The sequence below is a fragment of the Salvelinus namaycush genome, chromosome 9 (genome assembly GCF_016432855.1).
Source record: "Salvelinus namaycush isolate Seneca chromosome 9, SaNama_1.0, whole genome shotgun sequence".
Lineage (NCBI taxonomy): Eukaryota > Metazoa > Chordata > Actinopteri > Salmoniformes > Salmonidae > Salvelinus > Salvelinus namaycush.
Genome location: NC_052315.1, coordinates 12993398 through 13018808, shown reverse-complemented (window position 1 = coordinate 13018808; position 25411 = coordinate 12993398). Strand labels below are relative to the sequence as shown.

Genomic DNA, 25411 nt, shown 5'->3' with positions numbered 1-25411 from the left:
TTTATTCGATATAGGTGTTAAAAACATCATAATGTAGTTATTTTAAACCGAGTTATATCAGTTTATATCAGTATATTGCGATTTTCGGTATTTCATTTGTGCTGCGTTATAGTGAGTTGGACACGTCTTCGCCACATGGCTAATGTTTGCTGCTAATTCCAAAGTTGAAGACTACAATCTACAACCGAGCAACGATTCTTCTGGACAAAGGACAACTTGCACAAGATTCTGATGGAAGCTCATCAAATAGTAAGAACTATTTATGATGTTAATTCGTTGTTCTGTTGAAAAATGTTAAACTATTATTCCGCCATTAATTTCGGTGCGGTCTCGCTTTAACGCATGCTGTATGTCGTAGTAACGTTAATTTTAAAAATCTAACACAGCGGTTGCATTACGAACTAATGTATCTTTCATTTGCTGTCCAACCTGTATTTTTTTGTCAAGTTTATGATTAGTTATTGATTAGATTAGGTGCCTCTCCCAAGATTTCTCCCGACATTTTGTTTGCAGCTTGGCTACTATTCTCATTGTATAACCACGATTTGTGCCGCTAAATATGCACATTTTCGAACAAACAATATATGTATTGTGTAATATGATGTTATAGGACTGTCATCTGATGAAGTTTTGAGAAGGTTAGTGAAAAATTTAATATCTTTTGCTGGTTTATTCACTATCGCTAACGTGCATGAATCAATGCTGCTGTGTGGTTGGCTATTGTTGTAAGCTAATATAATGCTAAATTGTGTTTTCGCTGTAAAACACTTAAAAAATCTGAAATATTGGCTGGATTCACAAGAACTTTGTCTTTCATTTGCTGTACACTGTGTATTTTTCATAAATGTTTTATGATGAGTATTTAGGTAATTCACGTTGCTCTCTGTAGTTATTCTAGTTGCTTTGGTGAGAGTTGTGATGGTGGCTGCAATGTAAAACTATGATTTATACCTGAAATATGCACATTTTTCGAACAAAACATATGCTATACAATAAATATGTTATCAGACTGTCATCTGATGAAGTTGTTTCTTGGTTAGTGACTATTTATATCTTTATTTGGTCGAATTTGTGATAGCTACCTATGCAGTAAAAAAATGGTGGGAAAAAAGTTGTGTCTTTTGCTATCGTGGTTAGCTAATAGAAATACATATTGTGTCTTCCCTGTAAAACATTTTAAAAATCAGAAATGATGGCTGGATTCACAAGATGTGTATCTTTCATCTGGTGTCTTGGACTTGTGATTTCATGATATTTAGATGCTAGTATTTACTTGTGGCGCTATGCTAGGCTATGCTAGTCAGCTTTTTTACTGATGAGGGTGCTCCCGGATCCGGGATTGGGACCAACTAGAAGTTAAGAAGCCTTCCTGTTCTCCACTCATTACCTGTATTAACTGCAACTGTTTGAACTCGTTACCTGTATAAAAGACACCTGTCCACACACTCAATCAAACAGACTCCAACCTCTCCACAATTGCCAAGACCGGAGAGCTGTGTAAGGACATCAGGGATAAAATTGTAGACCTGCACAAGGCTGGGATGGGCTACAGGACAATAGGCAAGCAGCTTGGTGAGAAGGCAACAACTGTTGGCGCAATTATTAGAAAATGGAAGAAGTTCAAGATGACGGTCAATCACCCTCGGTCTGGGGCTCCATGCAAGATCTCACCTCGTGGGGCATCAATGATCATGAGGAAGGTGAGGGATCAGCCCAGAACTACACGGCAGGACCTGGTCAAGGACCTGAAGAGAGCTGGGACCACAGTCTCAAAGAAAACCATTAGTAACAAACTACGCCGTCATGGATTCAAATCCTGCAGCGCACGCAAGGTCCCCCTGCTCAAGCCAGTGCATGTCCATGCCCGTCTGAAGTTTGCCAATGACCATCTGGATGATCCAGAGGAGGAATGGGAGAAGGTCTTGTAGTCTGATGAGACAAAAATAGAGCTTTTTGGTCTAAACTCCACTCGCTGTGTTTGGAGGAAGAAGAAGGATGAGTACAACCCCAAGAATACCATCCCAACCGTGAAGCATGGAGGTGGAAACATCATTCTTTGGGGATGCTTTTCTGCAAAGGGGACAGGACGACTGCACCGTATTGAGGGGAGGATGGATGGGGCCATGTATCGCGAGATCTTGGCCAACAACCTCCTTCCCTCAGTAAGAGCATTGAAGATGGGTCGTGGCTGGGTCTTCCAGCATGACAACGACCCGAAACACACAGCCAGGGCAACTAAGGAGGGGCTCCGTAAGAAGCATCTCAAGGTCCTGGAGTGGCCTAGCCAGTCTCCAGACCTGAACCCAGTAGAAAATCTTTGGAGGCAGCTGAAAGTCCGTATTGCCTAGCGACAGCCCCGAAACCTGAAGGATCTGGAGGAGTCTGTATGGAGGAGTGGGCCAAAATCCCTGCTGCAGTGTGTGCAAACCTGGTCAAGAACTACAGGAAACGTATGATCTCTAATTGCAAACTAAGGTTTCTGTACCAAATATTAAGTTCTGCTTTTCTGATGTATCAAATACTTATGTCATGCAATAAAATGTTAATTAATTACTCAAAAATCATACAATGTGATTTTCTGGATTTTTGTTTTAGATTCCGTCTCTCACAGTTGAAGTGTACCTATGATAAAAATTACAGACCTCTACATGCTTTGTAAGTAGGAAACCCTGCAAAATCGGCAGTGTATCAAATACTTGTTCTCCCCACTGTATATAAAAATCGTCTGATTAATCGGTATTGGCTTTTTTTGGTCCTCCAATAATCGGTATTGGTGTTGAAAAATCATAATCGGTCGACCTCTACTACAAACTATACATCAAAGGTCAAACTTGAGGTAAAAAAAGGTTTCATTTAGTAAATAAATTCCTTAACATGAACAGATAAAAGAGCTGATATACTGATTGTTAAAATGTCAAGAAAAAAAGTTTGCAGGGGATTTAGCACTATCATCATAAGATTGTAAAATGAAAACTTCAGAGATAAAAGAGATTTAGTGAAAGCTTTCACACCCTTTGTTCAACTTTTCTAGGCACATACTTTAGATATCCTTTGATATTCTTTCTGCTTTCCCAAAAATAAGTCAAGGACATTAGGTGGAAAAAACCTGCCTTGCCAATGATTACGAAAAGCTTGATTCCAAATGCTAGGTCTCAAACCCAAAGCCAAACACAATGCAAAATGAATCGAGCAAAAATCTTTAGTCAGATCCCTGCATAGAATAAAAAATAATCTATTGTCTCTCTCCAGACTGCAGAACTCTTCCGTCTATCTATTCACCCAGGACGGTGTGAGTGAATCACTGGTAGCGGAGGCATCTCTGAGTGTGATGTGAAAGGCAAGATACCCAGGGCAGTCTATCAGGCTCGCTACAGACACTCCTGACAAATGTCATCTGGTGCTCACTCATTCAGACACTCACTCTGTCACCCCATGTTCCCAGAAAGCTGTTGAATGGCCCTGAAGTTCCCTCTGTTTGATTTGAGCGAAGGAGGTTGGTGGACAGTGAGGACGACACTATTCCTCTGGCAGTCTTGGTGGGGCTGGTCCACACAGACCTTTCTTGCAACAAAGAAGTGAAAGGGGAGGGGGGAATGTGGACTGACAGACATTACGTTTACCCCAATGTACCAACTAGCATGGCCAAGTCATTTGTCAATGGTATCAAATTCAACTTGCTGCAAATGGTGTCTCTACCGGTCTGAGGCTATTTGAAATGAAAGAAGTATAAAAACAACAGCAACATGACCTTAGTAAATCAGTCCCAGGCTTCCAAAACGTCATTCATATGCTAGGGAACTCAGTCCCAGGCTTCCAAAACGTCATTCATATGCTAGGGAACTCAGTCCCAGGCTTCCAAAACGTCATTCATATGCTAGGGAACTCAGTCCCAGGCTTCCAAAACGTCATTCATATGTTAGGGAACTCAGTCCCAGGCTTCCAAAACGTCATTCATATGCTAGGGAACTCAGTCCCAGGCTTCCAAAACGTCATTCATATGCTAGGGAACTCAGTCCCAGGCTTCCAAAACGTCATTCATATGCTAGGGAACTCAGTCCCAGGCTTCCAAAACGTCATTCATATGCTAGGGAACTCAGTCCCAGGCTTCCAAAACGTCATTCATATGCTAGGGAACTCAGTCCCAGGCTTCCAAAACGTCATTCATATGCTAGGGAACTCAGTCCCAGGCTTCCAAAACGTCATTCATATGCTAGGGAACTCAGTCCAAGGCTTCCAAAACGTCATTCATATGCCAGGGAACTCATTGCAAGGCTTATATCTCTCAGGTTGTATATTATGTATTGGAGGTGATGACACATCTCCCAAACATATGCTCTCTGGTCCATCCCACTTATGCCACCAATTACATCCCAAAACTGTGAGTGGGACACTTCATCTTTAATCTGTTTCAAGTGGAATTATCGTGTGCACACACAGACGTCATTTGATTGAGGGAGTGGGGAAGGACACTGAGAAGGTTGCCAGCATTACCTCACTACTTACTGAGCGGGTCTACTACATGTTTATTAGTCAAGCGTGGGTGTCCATGGACCTACTAGAGCTCAACTATTAGTTTGGATTATGTGAGTAAAGTATGATACGCACATCTGAGCTGCCGTGCAGTTTGAAATCGGTCAGATAAGGTATCAGAAAGGCAGGCTTTTGTCATGTTATCTTAGCTACAATTGCACGTGGCTACCAGTCTTTACATTTAGCAACGGTCATTGAAATTGTTAAAATGGTTTTAAAACAATTCTACTAAATGCAGCAGTTGGAACATGGATGAAGATACTCCAAACTTTTCGAATTTTTAGGATCCATCAGATTTTGACTTAATTATATCACATGAAAGAAATTATTAGCGTGGACATATAATGAATTTAGAGGTTTTTGTGGGAATTCAGGAATTCCATTTATTGTACAATTTCACTTTTTTTTTTTTACTTAGAATGAACTCATTGCATTTGGAAAGTATTCAGACCCCTTTACTTTTTCCAAATTTTGTTACGTTACAGCCTTATTCAATAATTGATTAAATATATTTTTTTCTCATCAATCTACACACAAAACCCTATAATGACAAAGCAAAAACAGGTTTTTAGAATTTTTTTCAAATGTATTACAATTTTTTACGGAAATAACACATTTACATAAGTATTCAGACCCTTTACTCAGTACTTTGCTGGAGCAACTTTGGCAGCGATTACAGCCTTGAGTCTTCTTGGGTATGACACTACAAGCTTGGCACACCTGTATTTGGGGAGTTTCTCCCATTCTTCTCTGCAGATCCTCACCAAGCTCTGTCAGGTTGGATTGGGAGCGTTACTGCACAGCTATTTTCAGGTCTCTACAGAGATGTTCGATCAGGTTCAAGTCCAGGCTCTGGCTGGGCCACTCAAGGACATTCAGAGACTTGTCCCGTAGCCAGTCCTGTGTTGTCTTGGCTGTGTGCTTAGGATCGTTGTCCTTTTGGAAGGTGAACGTTTGCCCCAGTCTGAGGTCCTGAGTGCTCTGGAGCATGTTTTCATCAAGAATCTCTCTGTACTTTGCTCCGTTAATCATTCCCTTGTTCCTGACTAGTCTCCCAGTCCCTGCCACTGAAAAACATCCCCACAGCCTGATGCTGCCACCACCATGCTTTACCGTAGGGATGGTGCCAGATTTCCTCCAGACATGATGCTTGGCATTCAGGCCAAAGAGTTCAATCTTGGTTTTATCAGACCAGAGAATCCTGTTTCTCATGGTCTGAGAGTCTTTAGGTGCCTTTTGGAAAACTCCAAGCGGGCTGTCATGTGCTTTTTACTGAGGAATGGCTTCTGCCTGGCCACTCTACCAAAAAGGCCTGATTGGTGGAGTGCTGCAGAGATGGTTGTCCATCTGGAATGTTCTCCCATCTCCACAGAGGAACTATGGAGCTCTCTCAGAGTCACCATCGGGGTCTTGGTCACCTCCCTGACCACGGCCCTTCTCCCCTGATTGCTCAGTTTGGCCGGGCAACCAGCTCTAGGAAGAGTCTTGGTGGTTCCTAACTTCTTTAATTTAAGAATGATGGAGGCCACTGTGATCTTGGGGACCAATGATGCAGACATTTTTTGGTAACCTTCCCCAGATCTGTGCCTCGACACAACTCTGTCTCAGAGCTCTACGGACAATTCCTTCGACCTCGTGGCTTGGTTTTTGCTCTGACATGCACTGTCAACTATGGGACCTTATATACAGGTGTGTGCCTTTCCAATTCATGTGCAATCAATTGAATTTACCACAGGTGGACTCCAATCAAGTTGTAGAAACATCTTAAGGATGATCAATGGAAACAGGATGCACCTGAGCTCAATTTCGAGTATCGTAGCAAAGGGTCTGAATACTTATGTAAATAAGGTATTTCGTTTTTTAAATTTAAAACATTTGCTAAAATATCTAAAAACCTGTTTTTGCTTTGTCATTATGGGGCATTGTGTGTAGATTGATGAGGATTTTTATTTATTTAATCCATTTTAGAATAAGGCCGTAACGTAACAAAATGTGGAAAAAGTCAAGGGGTCTGAATACTTCCCGAAGGCCCTGTATACATTTTATTTCTGTATCGGATATAAAAAAAAGTTTTGTGTTAAAATAAAGACAATTGTATGTGCCTAATTTGCATAAACACACAGGCTGTATTTGCATATATATTAATACATTAGCATAAAGGGCTGGAACAGGGCTGGAACCACCAAACACTTGCTCTGTCTACTCACCTGCGCTGTCTAGACTGCCTCATTAATTACTGTTGTTGTCACGTTCTGTTGCATAATTCAACAAGTGTGTCAATAGCAGGATACCCTCGGACAAAACAATCAACATGCTTGGCTCAAGATTATACCCATCTAAACATACTTTACATTGTTCATACGATCAGACATAATATCACTATAATCAGAATGTCTATTTTCGGAAGTTGATTTCATTTCAGCGCATCGAATATGTAAAAAAAAATATGTATGATTTTCCATTCCACAAAAAATGAATGAACACCCATCAAAACAAAGTTATCTTTCTTTCTTTCTTGTGATGTAATACGGTGCATTAAATCCCCGACAAAGCTTTAGTGTTCTTATAGATTCAACGGTAAGACAATGTATTCCAATGAGCCCATTTCAGCCATTACCGGGGTGTGTTTGAGAGGTTATTGAAAAAAATTCTGCAGTCGTAGCGTTAACGGGAAGAAACGACAGGCACATGCAAGAGTATGAATGAGTCGCTGGAATAAAAAAGGAAAGCAATCAATCCAGCGAGATTTAAGTGACAAGTGGATTTTGCACCCCTCAAACACATGAACTACTGTAGATGGCTGAAAAAGTCAGATCATCAGGTAGGCGGTGCATGTGCGTTGCTCGTAAATTCTACACTCCTTTAGAAATTAAAGGCAATATGCTCAGTTTTCTAAATTGATAGACATGCTTCCTAATCGGCAATGATTCACTGCACTATATTAGTTTATTTCTGACATGTTGATTAACCATAGATATACATTGATTGTATGCACCATATGTTCCCCACAGACATGGAGGACCTGACAATGTTAATCTGCACTGTGATGGATCATATCATTCAACAATACTATAGCATATGTGGCATGGAATTTGAATGACTTAAGGGTATCCCATTAAATGTGTCATGGACATGATGGTTTCGCGTTATATAATGCTTCTTGATATCTAAGTTTTATATTTAAATCCATTAAACCACAATTTAGATCTTGTTCTGAGTGCCATTCGACATCCTTAGGTTTACATATCCTGATCTTGATAGGTAATGGATTTGCCTAATTAAGATTAAGATCACTTTATTGGTCAATTGCACACAAGGTCCAACCAAAATGTTACTTCAGCTTTTAACCCAACCCCTCTGAAAGACACACATACATTCAGTGCCATGAAAAAGTACTTGCCCGCTTTCTGTTGTTCTTTATTTTTGCATATTTTTGATACTGATTGTTACCAGATCTTCAACCAAACCTAATATTAGATAAAGGGAACCTGAGTTTATGGGGACCGATGTCATCCAAAAAGTTATACTTTTGACTCATCTGTCCATAGAACATTCTTCCAAGTGTCTTGATGATCATCCAGGTGCTTCCAGGTGCATTTAGGCAAACTTTACTCAACTTTTGGGATGAGATGGGTTCCATTATGTCTGGCGAAAACCAAACACTGCATACCACAGTAAGAACCTCATACCAACGGTCAAGCATGGTGGTGGTAGTGTGATGGTTTGGGGATGCTTTGCTGCGTCAGGACCTGGATGACTTGCCTTGATAGAAGGAACCATAAATTCGGCTCTGTATCACAGAATTATACAGGAGAATGTCAGGCCATCCGTCTGAGCTGAAGCTTATGCACAGCTGGGTCATGCAGCAAGACAATGACCAAAAACACACAATCAAGTCCACAAAAAATGGTTAAAAAGCAACACATTTGAAGTTTTGGAATGGCCTAGTCAAAGTCCAGACCTAATCCCAATTGAGATGTTGTGGCAGGACTTGAAACAAGCAATACATGCTTGAAAACCCACAAATGTCGCTGAGTTAAAGCAGTTCTGCATGCAAGAGTGGGCAGCGATGTGAGAGACTGATCAACAACTACAGGAAGCATTTGGTTGCAGTCATTGCAGCTAAAGGTGGCACAACCAGTTATTGAGTGTAAGGGGGAATTACTTTTTCACACAGGGGAATTGGGAGTTGCATAACTTTGTTCATTACATTTATTACAAAAAATATACATATTATGTTATTTGTAAACTCAGATTCCCTTTATCTGATATCAGGTTTTGGTTGAAGATCTGGTAACATTCGGTATCAAAAATATGTAAAAATAGAGAAAATCTGTAATGGGGCAAATCCTTTTTCACGGCTGCCACACTGGGAGCTGTTGTTGTGGGGGGTTAAGTGCCGTTCTCAAGGGCACAATGGCATCTAGGATTTGATACCAGAAAACCTATGATTGCCAGCTCACTTCCTGACAGATTTTTCAGGTCAAACCCGGGTTTCGAATGGGCAACCATCCAGTTGCTGGCTTGTCTCTCTAATCACTACGCTACCTGCAACCATGTGCAGTAGTTACTAATGCAATTGTGAAAGGAAAGGCAGGACTTTTAAACTGATCTTAAACACATCAACAGGCATTTATTTAACTAGGCAAGTCAGAACAAATTCATATTTACAATGACAGCCTAGGAACAGTGGGTTAACTGCCTTGTTCAGGGGCAGAACGACAGAGTTTTACCTTGTCAGCTCGGGGTTTCGATCTAGCAACCTTTCGGTTACTGGCCCAAAACTCTAACCACTAGGCTACCTGCCGCCCCATTGGCATTGTCCCTCTTACTACTTTGCATGTTCTCCCACCCGCCCAATTCCTTTTCATTCAGGCTGGAATCATATCGCATGCTAGAAACCTATTTCAGATTTACGCTAACAATTCCCACAAGTAGCCTATTCTTTATTCCAAAGGAACATACTGTAGCATACACGTAAGTGGATACTGGGCACTAAACATTGTAGTTTGGTGCTCAATCTAGATAATACTAAGATACTCTGTGTGGAAACAGTGTTCATTTAATCTCTTAGTTATCCGGAGCTTCAGCGTAAAAAAATACAAAGAAACCCCGGCATAAGCCCTTAATGGAGGATGGGCACAAATGCAGTCCAAATTCTGAGAGACTTAATGAGGGTTGTTGCTCTCGAGGGACGCTACAATCAGACAAATGACACTTTCCGATTAGCCTGTCCCTCTCATGTTCGCACTATGCATAATATGCTCACCAAAGAGGCTGAGATTTAAATATCTTTGCATCTTAGCAGGAACTGATACTGGTTTGCAATAGCTTTTCCAGAGAAGACCTTGGTATCTTGTACAGAAAAAACCTAATCTCAAAATACAAGATCGCTTAATCCAAAAATGACCATTAGCCCCTTGTGGAGATCTGATTGGATTAGATAGGCAGAAGCAATATGGAAATAGCTCCACCTTGCCCAGCCTTTCGACAGGCTAGGTGAAATGTTATATTCTTCAAACCTAAATGTGGTTAGGAGGTAAATGTGGGTAGGAGGTAAATGTGGGTAGGAGGTAAGGGTAATTTTGGAACAAGATGACTGGCTCCGTAAACAATATGCCATCAGGTCCAGGAAGAGGAACATTCTCAGATACGTTTATCAATGTTCCATACCGATTCATCTATGACAAAGTACTCTAGTGTTGGAAGGCAGTTAGCAAGCTCATTGTTTGGGTGTCACCACGTTGGTCGTTCGTGTCACCACATTGACAGTGCTAGGGGCTTGATGAATGGAGAGATGCACCCTTCCTCTCAGCAGTGTTAGTGTTGAAGAGAAAATGGATCATCCATAAGAGAGGACATAGCTCCTCATAAATCATGCCATGCATTACGTTTGGGAGAAACGAGGACAGATTAATAATCCTTTTGACACTTGTCTTCATCAAAGCTTTTAAATCTGTAGAGTGAAGATGGTTTTTGGATAATAAAGGAGTAGACAAAAAGGCTGGAAATGGACCATCTTTTTATTGTTGGTTTTACTGTAAAGTGTATTGAGATGTTTAAACGCACTTGGATTAGATTTGATTTATGGTCCAAAATGACTGCAATCACTTTCAATCCAAATGCAAAGCTAACAGGTGGGAGGCATTCAGCAGGTTGATAAGTAACGATAATGTGTGGAGCTGTCAACTGCAATTCATTCAGCACTAAGACCTCTGATCTAAAACCACAGAATAATACATCACGAGATGCCTGAGAACATGTTACTGTATATGGATAAAAAATGAATGCCATCATTGAGCTGACTTTGACCAGTTTTTTCATGCCTCTTTGCTGCATGCCAATGACATCCAAATGACCTTTTATAGTATAAGATATATGATTAATCTGGAATAAATCAATGCAGACTGTAAACCAGCTAATATCCATTCGGCTTAGCTAATTACCCACAGCGCAAGGCAAATTCAAAGTAAACACTGCATGTGTCAGCTTAATCGGAAATTAACTTTACATTTTAATACGGGTCTTCCATGATACTTCCGTGATACGGATTGAATCCAGCCCTTAGTCCAGGTATTTATGCCATGACTCACTTTGCTATTTCTCCATTTTATAGAACCAAGGCTGCAACCCATATAATGTGCAATCTGTTTCAGATTCAGAAACAACGGTATCAGCTTCCAACTCTGTAGCAGGTGGAAAATCAGAACATTGCAGAAGAAAAAGGGCTGACGAATAGAAGACAAACATATTTCAAGTATTATGTTGCGGATGAGATTAAATATAGCGAGACAAAAAACTTCAATCCCCCCTAAAAAAAAGTCAGGATTGGGTTTGAATAGTAAATAAGAACATGTCAAATTTGATACATTTTGAATAGCTCAAACTTTAATCGGATGATGTTCCTTTTTCTCTCAATCTACTCCTTCCAAATCACTCCTGATCCTTATCAGTCAAGCTCAATCATGTAAATTACCTCCGTGTCCTTTTAAACAAGTGGTTGCTCTGAGTGAGAAAGGAATAAATCAGCTGCCATGCTCGATGAAACACAACAACAAGCGCTCAATACCAGGCATTAAAGGTCCTGCGCCTGAATGACCTCGTTAGTAGACCTCGTAGACGCCTGTCTTAATCACTCTACTGCCACAGATCCCTACATCACTGTAGTTCCGGCAGGCCGGCAAAACAAAAACAAACGACACCAAAAGCAAAGAAAAGTATAACCTCTGTGAATTCTACTTACTACTTTACTTTATTTATCCCACATGGCCGTCAAATCTATTACTGAAATAAATGGGTATTTACGAAGGTAAAATGCAATGTAAAAAGACACATAGACAATAAAACATGATAAAACACAACTCTTTGATCACAGAAAACACCGGAAACAGGAAACTCAACATGAGTCAGATCGACGGATGTTAGGGAAATATCCAACTTCATAATCAAAGCTACAACATTCTAATTTGTATTGGAATTCTGCTAATAAGCTTGTCCCTACTGTAGATCTTTACCGGTCAAAGGGGGAAACCCCCGGCACTAACTTCACTTTCTTAGGGAAACCCTGATTGTTTACCTTGAATAACACTTTGGCCAGCTGTTACTGTTACAACAGGCTAGATGAGCATGGGGGAGTGAAGGCATGATAGAGGGTGAGTGGAGTAGGTGGTGGGGAATGACACTCATTAACCTCCAATTAAACACATATTGACAAACTGTTACTCCCCAACCCTGAAAACAGGAAAACGCTGAGCTATCTACTGTAGTAGCTAAGAAAACACTTTGCTAAAGTCCTTTTAAACATAACCAAATAAAAGGCTTGGGAAATATTCAATATATAGACAAAGTATGTGACCACCCCTTCAAATTAGTGGATTTGGCTATTTCAGCCACACTCGTTGCTGACAGGTGTATAAAATTGAGCACACAGCCATGTAATCTCCATAGACAAACATTGACAGTAGAATGGCCTTACTGAGGAGCTCAGTGACTTTCAATGTGGCACCGTCATAGGATGCCACCTTTCCAACAAGTCAGTTTGTCAAATTTCTGTCCTGCTAGAGCTGCCCCGGTCAACTGTAAGTGCTGTTATTGTGAAGTGGAAACTTCTAGGAGCAACAACAGCTCAGCCATGAAGTGGTAGGCCAGTCAAGCTCACAGAACACGACCGGCGAGTGTTGAAGCACATAACGCCTAAAAATCGTCTGTCCTTGGTTACAACACTCACTACCCAGTTCCAAACTACCTCTGGAAGCAACTCACAACTGTTCATCGGGAGCTTCATGAAATGGGATTCCATTGCCGAGCAGACGAAAAACAAGCCTAAGATCTCCATGTGCAATGCAAAGCGTGGGCTGGAGTGGTGTAAAGCTTGCCACCATTGGACTCTGGAGCAGTGGAAATGCGTTCTCTGGAGTGATGAATCACACGTGACCATCTGGCAGTCCGACGGACGAATCTGGGTTTGGCTGATGACAGGAGAGTGCTACCTGCCCTAATGTATAGTGCCAACTGTAAAGTTTGGTGGAGGAGTAATGGTCTGGGGCTGTTTTTCATGGTTCGGGCTAGGCCCCTTAGTTCCAGTGAAGAGAAATAGATGATTATGTGCTTCCAACTTCATGGCAACAGTTTGGGGAAGACTTTTTCCCTGTTTTAGCATGACAATGCCCCCGTGCACAAGGGAGGCCCATACAGAAATAGTTTGTCGAGATTGGTGTGGAAGGACTTGACTGGCCTGCACAGAGCTCTGACCTTCAGAGCTCTGAATTGGAACGCCGACTGTGAGCCAGGCCTAATCACCCAACATAAGTTCCCAACCTCACTAATGCTCTTGTGACTGAATGGAAGCAAGTCTCCGCAACAATGTTCCAACATCTAGTGGAAAGCCTTCCCAGAAGAGTGGAGGCTGTTATAGCAGCAAAGGTCTGACCAACTCCACATTAATGCCCATGATTTTGGAATGAGATGTTCGACAAAACAGGTGTCCACATACTTTTGGTAATGTAGTGCATCTGAAAACCAATTATAGTTGTGTTAGTGTGTCAAGATAAAGTATTAACTTCTTGATACTTGGACCTGACTCAGCAAGTCTGCTTGAAGTGTCCTCATCATGCATTCTTTAACATGGAACACAGTACAGTGGATATCTGTAGCTGGAAGCATTGAAAGTGCAGAACAGCATAGCACTGCTCAAGTCAAAACAAATGAGTTTGTGCCTTTGGTGATGCAGAATGTTCCCTGTCGCGCCAAGGATATTTATGACCTCATGAAGATATTTATGTGCAGGTATTCAATCGCTTTTTTCCCCTCACTGACACCCATCGCATCCAGCCTGGCCTGCCACACTGAAACCCCAGCACCAAAATCAGATGCCATACATCATGTCCCTTACCCACACTAAGGTGAGTCGTTTGTCACCCACTCTCTTTGGATAGTGTGTAAAAAAAACTCACTGCTGATGGAATGATCAGGTTCCTTTAGGGTTGCAAAGGGGGGGAATGTTACCGGTAACTTTCAAAATTTACCAGTACACTACCGGAATTTTGGAAACCTTCAAGGATGTTAGGTCATTTCAGAACATGTCAAATACATACATTAATAAAATAAGATATTTAAATATGAAAAATAGAATGACAAAGCTATAAAGCATCCTACATTTTGTGAATACTATTTCATATGAGGTTTTCGACACGGAATACACATATTTTATACAGACGTTTCTTTGTTTTACTACGTCATATCAAATGAAATCAAATCAAATTTTATTTGTCACATACACATGGTTAGCAGATGTTAATGCGAGTGTAGCGAAATGCTTGTGCGTCTAGTTCCGACAATGCAGTAATAACCAACAAGTAATCTAACCTAACAATTCCACATAGCTTAGTTGTAAAGGTTTTGGGGCCGAACTGTTGGTTGTGAAAAATGTCAATAGTTGGAATAAATGTAGAGCCAATTGCAAATATGTCATTATTGATTAGATACTATACTGAACAAAAATATAAACGCAAAATGCAACAATTTCAAAGATTTTACTGAGTTATGGTTCATAGAAGGAAATCAGTCAATTTTAATAAATTCATTAGGCCCCAATCTATGGATTTCACATGACTGGGCAGGGACGCAGGCATGGGTGGGCCTGGGAGGGCATAAACACACCCACTGTGAGCCAGGTCCAGCCAATCAGAATTAGTTTTTCCCCACAAAAGGTCTTTATTACAGACAGAAATACTCCTCAGCACCTCCCCTCCACCTCCCCCTCCTTAGATGATCCAGATGTGGAGGGGCTGGCGTGGCCTGCAGTTGAGAGGTAGGTTGGATGTACTGCCAAATTCTCTAAAATAACATTGGAGGCGACTTATGGTAGAACATTCAAATCTCTGGCAACACCTCTGCTGAGCATTCCTGCAGTCAGCATGCAAATTGCACACTCCCACAAACTTGAGACATCTGTGGCATTGTGTTGTGTGACAAAACTCCCAGCAGAGCCCCAAGTCCAATGGATCTATCCTCTGGCGTGTTGATGTTAGTGTTGATGTTCTCCGTATCCATAGCCAGAATGATTTTGCAGTGCATGGTGATCGAACAGCTTTCCTATTATATTCATCAGAGGTGTAGGGAGGGTGAAGTCTGTGACTCCAAATAATAGTAATTATACAGATGTTTAACAAAACATGCACACAACAGCATTCATACCTTGGTTTTTGTGGTAAATGTGATTGAAAAAAACTGTCTTGATTATGGTTTTCATACACATACCTTGTCCATAATGTTGAGGACAATGGGATATTCATTGAAAAGGTAAGGGAGGAGGATGGTAAATGTGATCTTTATGGTAGGAGGATGGTAAATGTGATCATGATGGTAGGAGGATGGTAAATGTGATCTTGATGGTAGGAGGATGGTAAATGTGATCTTGATGGTAGGAGGATGGTAAATGTGTCCCTTGTATATGATCTAATTGATATTGTTTCATGATGATACCATCTATCTTTTCATATTTGTTAAAATCTTTCTAAAACAGAAAATGGACACATTTCAACAGATATCAATCAACAGAGAGGTAAGAATATGTAGTCTATAAGAATATGTTGAAGGCTAGCTGTATTGGGTGCAGATGACTGAACTGCTCACTTTTGTGTCTGCAGGTATACAGACGAGGAGGCATAGAAAGGTATGTCGATTGGTATTGGTATGTTATGCAGATCACATGTACCATCCTCCTCCCTTACCTCTTCAATGAAAATCCTGTAGGCCACTACATTATGGACTTCACCCTCCCTACACCTCTGATGAATGTAACAGGAAGCCTGTTCGATCACCATGCACTGGAAAATCATTCTGGCTATGGATACGGAGAACATCAACACGTTAACATCAACACGCCAGAGGATATACCCATTGGACTTGGGGCTCTGCTGAGAGTTTACCTCATATTTAGATTATTTAATTCTCCTTTGCCACTAAAATCATAATAAACACTGACAACTAAAATATAGTGTTATTGTTGTTATGCATATTATTATTATTATTAATAACAATAGTAGGGGAGGGGGTAGTTCAAAAATAAACCCCAAAAGGTTCTTCAAAAAGTTATTTGAGGATCCATTAAAAGGGGTTATTTGAAGAATTTATAGGGGTTGCCCCACAGTTTTAATTTGAACAACCACTAAAGGATAGTCCAGGAACCTTTAATAAAATAAAATAAAATAATTAATGGTCACATACACAGGGTTAGCAGATGTTAATGCGAGTGTAGCGAAATGCTTGTGCTTCTAGTTCCGACAGTGCAGTAATATCTAACAAGTAATCTAACAATTCCCCAACAACTACCTACCTAATACACACAAATCTAAAGGGAGGAATAAGATTATATACATATAAATATATGGATGAGCTGCATAGGCATGGTGCAATAGATGGTATAAGGTACAGTATGTACATATGAGATGAGTAATGTAAGATGTGTTAACATTATTAAAGTGGCATTGTTTAAAGTGACTAGAGATCCATTTATTAAAGTGGCCAGTGATATGAGTCTATATGTAGGCAGCAGCCTCTCTGAGTTAGTGATGGCTGTTTAACAGTCTCATGGCCTTGAGATACAAGCTGTTTTTCAGTCTCTCGGTCCCAGCTTTGATGCACCTGTACTGACCTCGCCTTCTGGATGGTAGCGGGGTGAACAGGCAGTGGCTCGGGTGGTTGTTGTCCTTGATGATCGTTTTGGCCTTCCTGTGACATCGGATGCTGTAGGTGATTTGGAGGGCAGGTAGGAACAATGGTGGCCATCTTGAAGCATGTGGGGACAGTAGACTGTGATAGGGAGCGATTGAATATGTCTGTAAACACACCAGCCAGCTGGTCTGCACATGCTCTGAGGACGTGGCTAGGGATGCCGTCTAGGCCAGCAGCCTTGCGAGGATTAACACGTTTAAATGTCTTACTCACGTCGGCCACGGAGAAGGAGAAGGGGGGGGCACAGTCCTTGTTCGCGGGCCACGATGATGGCACTGTATTATCCTCAAAGCAGGCAAAGAAGGTGTTTAGTTTGTCTGGAAGTGAGACATTGGTGTCCGTAAAGTGGCTGGTTTTCTTTTTGTAGTCTGTGATTTCCTGTAGACCCTGCCACATACATCTCGTGTCTGAGCTGTTGAATTGCAACTCCACTTTGTCCCTATGACATTTCGCTTGTTTGATTGCCTTGCGGAGGGAATAATACACTGTTTATATTCTGCCATATTCCCAGTCCTCTTTCCATGGTTAAATGCAATGGTTTGCGCTTTCAGTTTTGCGAATGCCGCCATCCATCCACAGTTTTTGGTTAGGGTAGGTTTTAATAGTCACAGTGGGTACAACATCTCCAATGCACTTCCTTATGAACTCAGCGTATAGATCAATGTTATTCTCTGAGGCTGCTCGGAACATTTCCCAGTCCGCTTCATCAAAACCATCTTGAAGCGGGGATTCCGATTGGTCAGACCAGCGTTGAATGGTTCTAGTCACGGGTACATCCTGTTTGAGTTTCTGCCTATAAGACGGTAGGAGCAAGATGGAGTTGTGGTCAGATTTGCCGAAGGGAGGGCGAGGTAGGGCCTTGTATGCATCGCGGAAGTTAGAGTAACAGTGATCGAGTGTATTGCCCGTGCGAGTGCTGCAATCAATATACTGATAGAATTTAGGTAGCCTTGTTCTCAAATTTGCTTTGTTAAAATCCCCAGCTACAATAAATGCAGCCTCAGGATATATGGTTTCCAGTTTACATAGAATCCAGTGAAGTTCCTTGAGGGTCGTCGTGGTGTCTGCTTGAGAGAGTATATACACAGGTCTGATGTCTGTTGAAGGTTCTATCACCGTCTGCTGGATTTCTGCTTAAAATTGTGAAATAAATGTTGTGAGACAATATATCCACAAACTTTTACAAACTTTTCAAAGCTCTGGTAGATCATTCAGATTTCTATCACCTGTTTACATAGTTCTGCGCATGCTTCAGATGATAGAAATCTGAACGCACTACCAGCGCTTTGAAAAGTATATGTACATTTTTTTCTCCTGTGTATATATTGTCTCACATTCCCACCGCCAAAAGGACCAACTGCACAGACAACCGGTAAAGTACGTAAAAATATAATTTTATTCAACATATCTGGCTTGTAGAGGTCGTGAGAGGAAACCTTCCTGATTTAAATGCTCATTTCTGCCCGACGTAGAATTCAATTCAATGTCAGGATTACAGACAAGATTGTTGCTAATTTACACGTTCCTGTTATTCTCAAGTTTATTTTCTGTTTCTTTCATTCTCTGCAGTCGGCAAGCCCTTCTGATTTTGATGGGCATGCAGGAGTAAGATGCATTTCAATGATAAGGGGCTCAAAAGAAAATTGGGACTGAAATTGAAAGTCTTACAAAGAGATTAGTTCAATTGTACAGAGCTTTTCTTTCTTTTTTTCTCTTCCTCATCTCCCGCCTCCACATCAACCCAGTTATTATGGCTTAATATGCAGGGTGCATTAGCAAGCTTTCATTAACATTATAAACTGGGTGGTTCAAGCCATGAATGCTGATTGGCTGACAGCCGTGGTATATCAGACCGTATACCACGTGTATGACAAAACATTTACTACACTAATTACATTGGTAACCAGTTTATAATAGCAATAAGGCACCTTATTGTGGTTTGTGGTATATGGCCAATATATTATGGGTAAGGGCTGTGTCCAGGCACTCCGTGTTGTGTCGTGCTTAAGAACAGCCCTTAGCCATGGTATATTGGCCATATACCACACCTCCTCGTGCGTTGTTGCTAAAATATGCATAGTGCAGTAGGATGCTTTCATTAACAATATATTACAGTTCCTCCAGTGGAGAGAATTACCTTCCCTCAGCTCATTCCCATTTCAAACTATTTGGGGAGTGAAGGACAGAGTCAACATCAATCATTATTGAGGTAATAAACAAAAAATAAGTTTTGTACAACTGATTAACAGAAGCATAGAGGTGACAATGTTAACGTTAAGGGTATGATTAGTCCTTTTAATCTCATGCTTGATCTATATATATCACTAAATTAAACGTTGTGTACCCTCTGAGAGCATGCATTATGTAACGGCTGTCGCTCTCCTCATCCTCGGATGAGGTGAGGAGAGAAGGATCTTCAGACCAATACGCAGCTTCAGGGAAATAAGCCATCTTTTTATTTATAAACGACAAAACTGAATAATGATGGCAACACGAAAACAAACACTTTCAAATATACAAAACAAGAAAACGACGTTGACGAAACCTGAACATAAACTTACATAACTAAACGTAAACTCACGGACAGGAAACAGACGACATCAAAATAAACGAACAGCCAAACAGTCCCGTATGGTACATACATTCGACGACACAGGAGACAATCACCCACAAACAAACAGTGAGAACACCCTACCTAAATATGACTCTTAATTAGAGGAGAACGCAAAACACCTGCCTCTAATTAAGAGCCATACCAGGCAACCAAAACCAACATAGAAACAGATAACATAGACTGCCCACCCAAAACACATGCCCTGACCTAAACACATACAAAAACAACATAAAACAGGTCAGGACCGTTACAGAACCCCCCCCTCAAGGTGCGAACGCCGGGCGCACCAGCACAAAGTCCAGGGGAGGGTCTAGGTGGGCATCTGACCACGGTGGTGGCTCCGGCTCTGGACGCTGTCCCCACACCACCATAGTCACTCCCCGTTTCTGTCTTCCCCTCCCAATGACCACCCTAAAACTAACATCCCCTAAATAAACGGGCAGAACCGGGACAAGGGGCAGCACCGGGACAAGGGGCAGCACCGGGACAAGGGGCAGCACCGGGACAAGGGGCAGCACCGGGACAAGGGGCAGCACCGGGACAAGGGGCAGCACCGGGACAAGGGGCAGCACCGGGACAAGGGGCAGGTCCCGGCTGAGATACTCTGGCAGATCCTGGCTGAGGGACTCTGGCAGATCCTGGCTGAGGGACTCTGGCAGATCCTGGCTGAGGGACTCTGGCAGATCCTGGCTGAGGGACTCTGGCAGATCCTGGCTGAGGGACTCTGGCAGATCCTGGCTGAGGGACTCTGGCAGATCCTGGCTGAGGGACTCTGGCAGATCCTGGCTGAGGGACTCTGGCAGATCCTGGCTGAGGGACTCTGGCAGATCCTGGCTGGACGGCTCTGGCAGGTCCTGGCTGGACGGCTCTGGCAGGCCCTGGCTGGACGGCTCTGGCAGGCCCTGGCTGGACGGCTCTGGCAGGCCCTGGCTGGACGGCTCTGGCAGGCCCTGGCTGGACGGCTCTGGCAGGCCATAGCAGGACGGCTCTGGCAGGCCATAGCAGGACGGCTCTGGCAGGTCATAGCAGGACGGCTCTGGCAGGTCATAGCAGGACGGCTCTGGCAGGTCATAGCAGGACGGCTCTGGCAGGTCATGGCAGGACGGCTCTGGCTGGTCATGGCAGGACGGCTCTGGCTGGTCATGGCAGGACGGCTCTGGCTGGTCATGGCAGGACGGCTCTGGCTGGTCATGGCAGGACGGCTCTGGCTGGTCATGGCAGGACGGCTCTGGCTGGTCATGGCAGGACGGCTCTGGCTGGTCATGGCAGGACGGCTCTGGCTGGTCATGGCAGGACGGCTCTGGCTGGTCATGGCAGGACGGCTCTGGCTGGTCATGGCAGGACGGCTCTGTAGGGAGGAGAAGGAGAGACAGCCTGGTGCGTGGTCTAGGCACTGGCTGCGCTGGAGAGGAGGAAACAGCAGGAGAGAGAACCCGGAGAGACAGCCTGGTACGGGGGGCTGCCACCGGAGGACTGGTACATGGAGGTGGCACCGGGTCTACCGGACCGTGAAGGAGGACACGTGCTCTTGAGCACCGAGCCTCCCCAACCCTACCAGGTTGAATGATCCCCGTAGCCCTGCCAGTGCGGCGAGGTGGAATAGCCCGCACTGGGCTATGCAGGCGAACCGGGGACACCACCTGTAAGGCTGGTGCCATGTACGCCGGCCCGAGGAGACGTACTGGAGGCCAGATACGTTGGGCCGGCTTCATGACATCCGGCTCGATGCCCAACCTAGCCCTCCCAGTGCGGCAAGGTGGAATAGCCCGCACTGGGCTAAGCACGCGTACTGGGGACACCGTGCGCTTTACCGCATAACACGGTGTCTTACCAGTACGACGCCTTCTACCTCCACGGTAAGCACGGGGAGTTGGCTCGGGTATCCTACCCGGCTTTGCCACACTCCTCGTGTGCCCCCCCCCAAGAAATTTTTGGGTCTGACTCACGGGCTCCCAACCGCGTCGTCGCGCTGCCTCCTCATACCAGCGCCTCTCAGCCTTCGCTGCTTCCAACTCCTCCTTGGGACGGCGATATTCCCCTGGCTGAGCCCAAGGTCCTCTACCGTCCAGGATCTCCTCCCAAGTCCAGGAGTCCTTGTTGCTCTGTTGAGCATTCCCTTGCCGCTTGGTCTTAGCGTGGTGGGTGATTCTGTAAAGGCTGTCGCTCTCCTCATCCTCGGACGAGGTGAGGAGAGAAGGATCTTCAGACCAATACGCAGCTTCAGGGAAATAAGCCATCTTTTTATTTATAAACGACAAAACTGAATAATGATGGCAACACGAAAACAAACACTTTACCAAACTTTACAAAAACAAGAAAACGACGTTGACGAAACCTGAACATAAACTTACATAACTAAACGTAAACTCACGGACAGGAAACAGACGACATCAAAATAAACGAACAGCCAAACAGTCCCGTATGGTACATACATTCGACGACACAGGAGACAATCACCCACAAACAAACAGTGAGAACACCCTACCTAAATATGACTCTTAATTAGAGGAGAACGCAAAACACCTGCCTCTAATTAAGAGCCATACCAGGCAACCAAAACCAACATAGAAACAGATAACATAGACTGCCCACCCAAAACACATGCCCTGACCTAAACACATACAAAAACAACATAAAACAGGTCAGGACCGTTACACATTATCACTTAATAAAACAGATTATATCAGAATTTTGAATATTCAATTTCGCATGAACCTACTGTATAGTTAATTGTTAAGAAATAATTATAAACCATTTGCAGACTCTTAATGTTAGCTTAATGTTAGGAATAACATATTTTAAGATTATATCATACCTTATCTGCTAAATTAAATGTTTCAGAAATCTATTAGAAGAGTATGCTAATACGCTGACTGTCAAATATCATTAAATTATATTGCCACTCAAGATTGGGAACTGTCTGGCACAAAATGGCCGGATGAACTTTAGGTTTATCAGATAATTAATCAGATTGGTGAAAGGAAAGTATTGTACAAGAATATAGTTTCCTTCATTGCTAAGACGATGCGTGAACAAGGTGATGACTGACACGGGTAGTTACAGTAGTAGTATGCCCTTCAATAGCTGGATTTGTTTGCCGAAAATGTTTACATAGGATTAGAATTGACAGAAAACCAAAGCAGTCTGCCAATATCCCCATACTGTAGGCTTTGATTGTTCTTAGATCTGTTTAACTATCAGCTCAATGGGCTGGATAAACACCAGGGAAAGGGGATACCTAGTCAGTTACACAACTGATTGGATTCAACCAAAATGTGTCTTCCGCATTTAACCCAACCCCTCTGAATCAGAGAGGTGCGGGGGGCTGCCGTAATCGTCATCAGCACGCAGGGAGCAGTTGTTGTAGAAGGTTAACTGCCTTGCTCAAGGGCAGAACGTGTTGGGCTCAATTCGAATTGAATGCAGTCAATTCAGGAAGTAAACTAAAATTACAATTCAATAATCAATAATGACTTCTCAATAAACTGAAAAGTAGAAGCTATTTATTTCAAAAGTTTTTACATTTCTGAGGGGGGGGGGGGGTCCTGACTGAAGTACCTGGTCTATTTAAAGACCCCCACTTTAGCATTGATGGGGAAAATTGGACCTCTGGACCTCGTAATGTCTGGACAGCGTTTAATTCAAGGGTTGGCATGGATGGTTGTTGCAGAGCAAATTCTGCAATAAACTCACCAAAGAGGGATTATTTAGATTGAAGAGGAGGGCAAATGAGGTTGTGTCAAAAAAATTGTGGTCACGACCTTAACAAGAAGAGCTCAACACAACTACAGGTTGGACAATAACAAGGGCGCAGCGGCAAGGCTGCAGGAGAGTCTTTGGCAGGCGAACGAGCCGAATGCAGAATTCAGTGAGCGGCGGTGCCTGCCAAAACGCTGTTTGCAGTCAGAGGGGAAGACAATGGATTAGCTCTGAAGTGAGATGCCAGCACACTCCATCTAGCCCTGGTGCTGGACTGGTCTCTCGTTCTCGATGTGCTGCTTCATCCAACAAAAAAACAGTCAGCTGAATTCATATGCAATGATGCAGAGTGGAGGGCTTCTAAGAGTAATGATAGGTCAATAGCCATGCTCTGTGAATCAGAAATAACACAGAGGGGTCTGACAGCGTGACATCGTATTGATTATATTCACTCACTGAGTCATATTGGGGGTCATTTCACAGTCTGACCTGACACCTTTATTTCCTGCACTTGTTTATATGGTTGTAATCGAATAGCGTCTTTGTGATCTATGCCGTCTTGGAAATGGTACTGAGGCGTTCTTGCGGCAAAATTGTGAAAAAAAATCCGCTGAGGGAACATTGGAATATGGGCAAATGAAATACTTTTTTGGGACTGCGTTATAATCTAAGGTTGTTTATCTTGGCAAAGTGCAACAACAGTAGCCAAATAATACCGTGATTGAGTACAGTCTGCCTCTAATGTAAAAAAAAATCACTCAACAAAAATAATATCTGCAATTCGAGCAATAACCAAAACAAACAGTAGTTATTCCAGAATGTCCCTGGAAAATTCTATGAATACATGCTAAGCCACTGATATGAATCTCTTTTTAGTTAGATCTGAGATCAATGCAGCGTTAAGAACAACAAATGGGAATATTGATTTTTTGGAAACAGCTGATACCATTTAGATCAGTATCAAAACTACAAAACTAGGCTTGATTTCAAAGCCCTGATTCCAATAGAAAAAGGAATTTTCCCTTACTCTGACATGTTATTTCAAATGAATTCAAGTTTTGCCGCAGTGTCTTTTGACTGGTCCACTATTATTCACTATTATTCTCCAATATACAGTAACAGGCAAAAGTTTGGACACCTACTCATATGTGTTTTTTCATAGTTTTGATGTCTTCACTATTATTCTACAATGTAGAAAATAATTTAAAAAAAGAAAAACCCTTGAATGAGTAGGTGTGTCCAAACTTTTGACTGGGACTTTTCGTCAATAATAGTGAAGACATCAAAACTATGAAATAACACATATGAGTAGGTGTCCAAACTTTTGCCTGTTACTGTATATTGGACCAAGGGCGGTTTTTCAAGTCCAAATCAGAATGGCAGTCCAGTGCCATTGCTCACTGGACTCATGCGTCACTGTCATTGTTAAATGGAGCCACTAGCCTGATGCCAAGACAGGCCAGATCCAGTTAGCTCTACTGCTGGCAGACTGTTGAGGGGGAGGCAAACAATGATTAACAACCCTAGGTTTACAGCAATATCATTACAAGATTATCTTAAAATAAACACACCTTTCTGTCATCGACACGGCCCCCTAGTCCAGTCTGCACCTCCAGCTTGTGTAACAGTGTTGCTTCTGTAACTCTCCTTGCCCCAACCTGGGCTTGAACCAGAGACCCTCTGAACACATCAACAACTGCTTCCACGAAGCATCATTACCATCATTACCTGGGCCGGCAGGTAGCCTAGTGGTTAGAGCGTTGGGCCAGTAACTGAAAGTTTGGTGGATCGAATCCCTGTGCTGACAAGGTAAAAATCTGTCGTTCTGCCCCTGAACAAGGCAGTTAACCCACTGTTCCTAAGCTGTCTTTGTAAATAATAATTTGTTCTTAACTGACTTGCCTTGTTAAAAAAAAATATATAATACCTATCGCTCCACAAAAGCCATGGGAACCAACTACTTCAAGGTCTCAGAGTGAGTGATGTCACCGATTGAAACGCTACTATTGCAAACTAGCTAGCCACTTTACACTGAAATACTTTACACTGAAATACACTCACCTCCCTTTGACCTCTTCCTTCTCCGCAGCAACCCCAGCAGCAGGGCAGAGCTCAACTGAGTGATCTGGGTCAACAGCGTCAATGTAAGTGTTGCTTCTGTCCCTCTTCTCGCCCTAACCTGGGCGGACCATCCTCCTCAGTGAATTTCAGAAGAGAAAAAAAATACTGAAACAATAAAAAGGTTGTCCTTTTTAGATAAAACTACACTAAATATATTCACGTCACCAAATAATTGTTTTGCAATGAAGGTCTACAGTAGCTGCAACAGCACTC

At 42.7% G+C, this 25411-nt stretch overlaps 1 protein-coding gene across 1 annotated transcript in view; it reads right to left on the bottom strand.

Annotated features, from left to right (window-relative positions):
* LOC120053951 (glutamate receptor ionotropic, NMDA 3B-like) overlaps positions 1–21615 on the bottom strand; it is an 85516-nt gene extending 63901 nt beyond the window's left edge. The window contains exon 1 of the mRNA XM_039001279.1: positions 21352–21615. Coding sequence (XP_038857207.1) covers positions 21352–21615 — 264 coding nt within the window. The remainder of the gene's footprint in view (positions 1–21351) is intronic.
* Positions 21616–25411: the final 3796 nt, after the last annotated feature.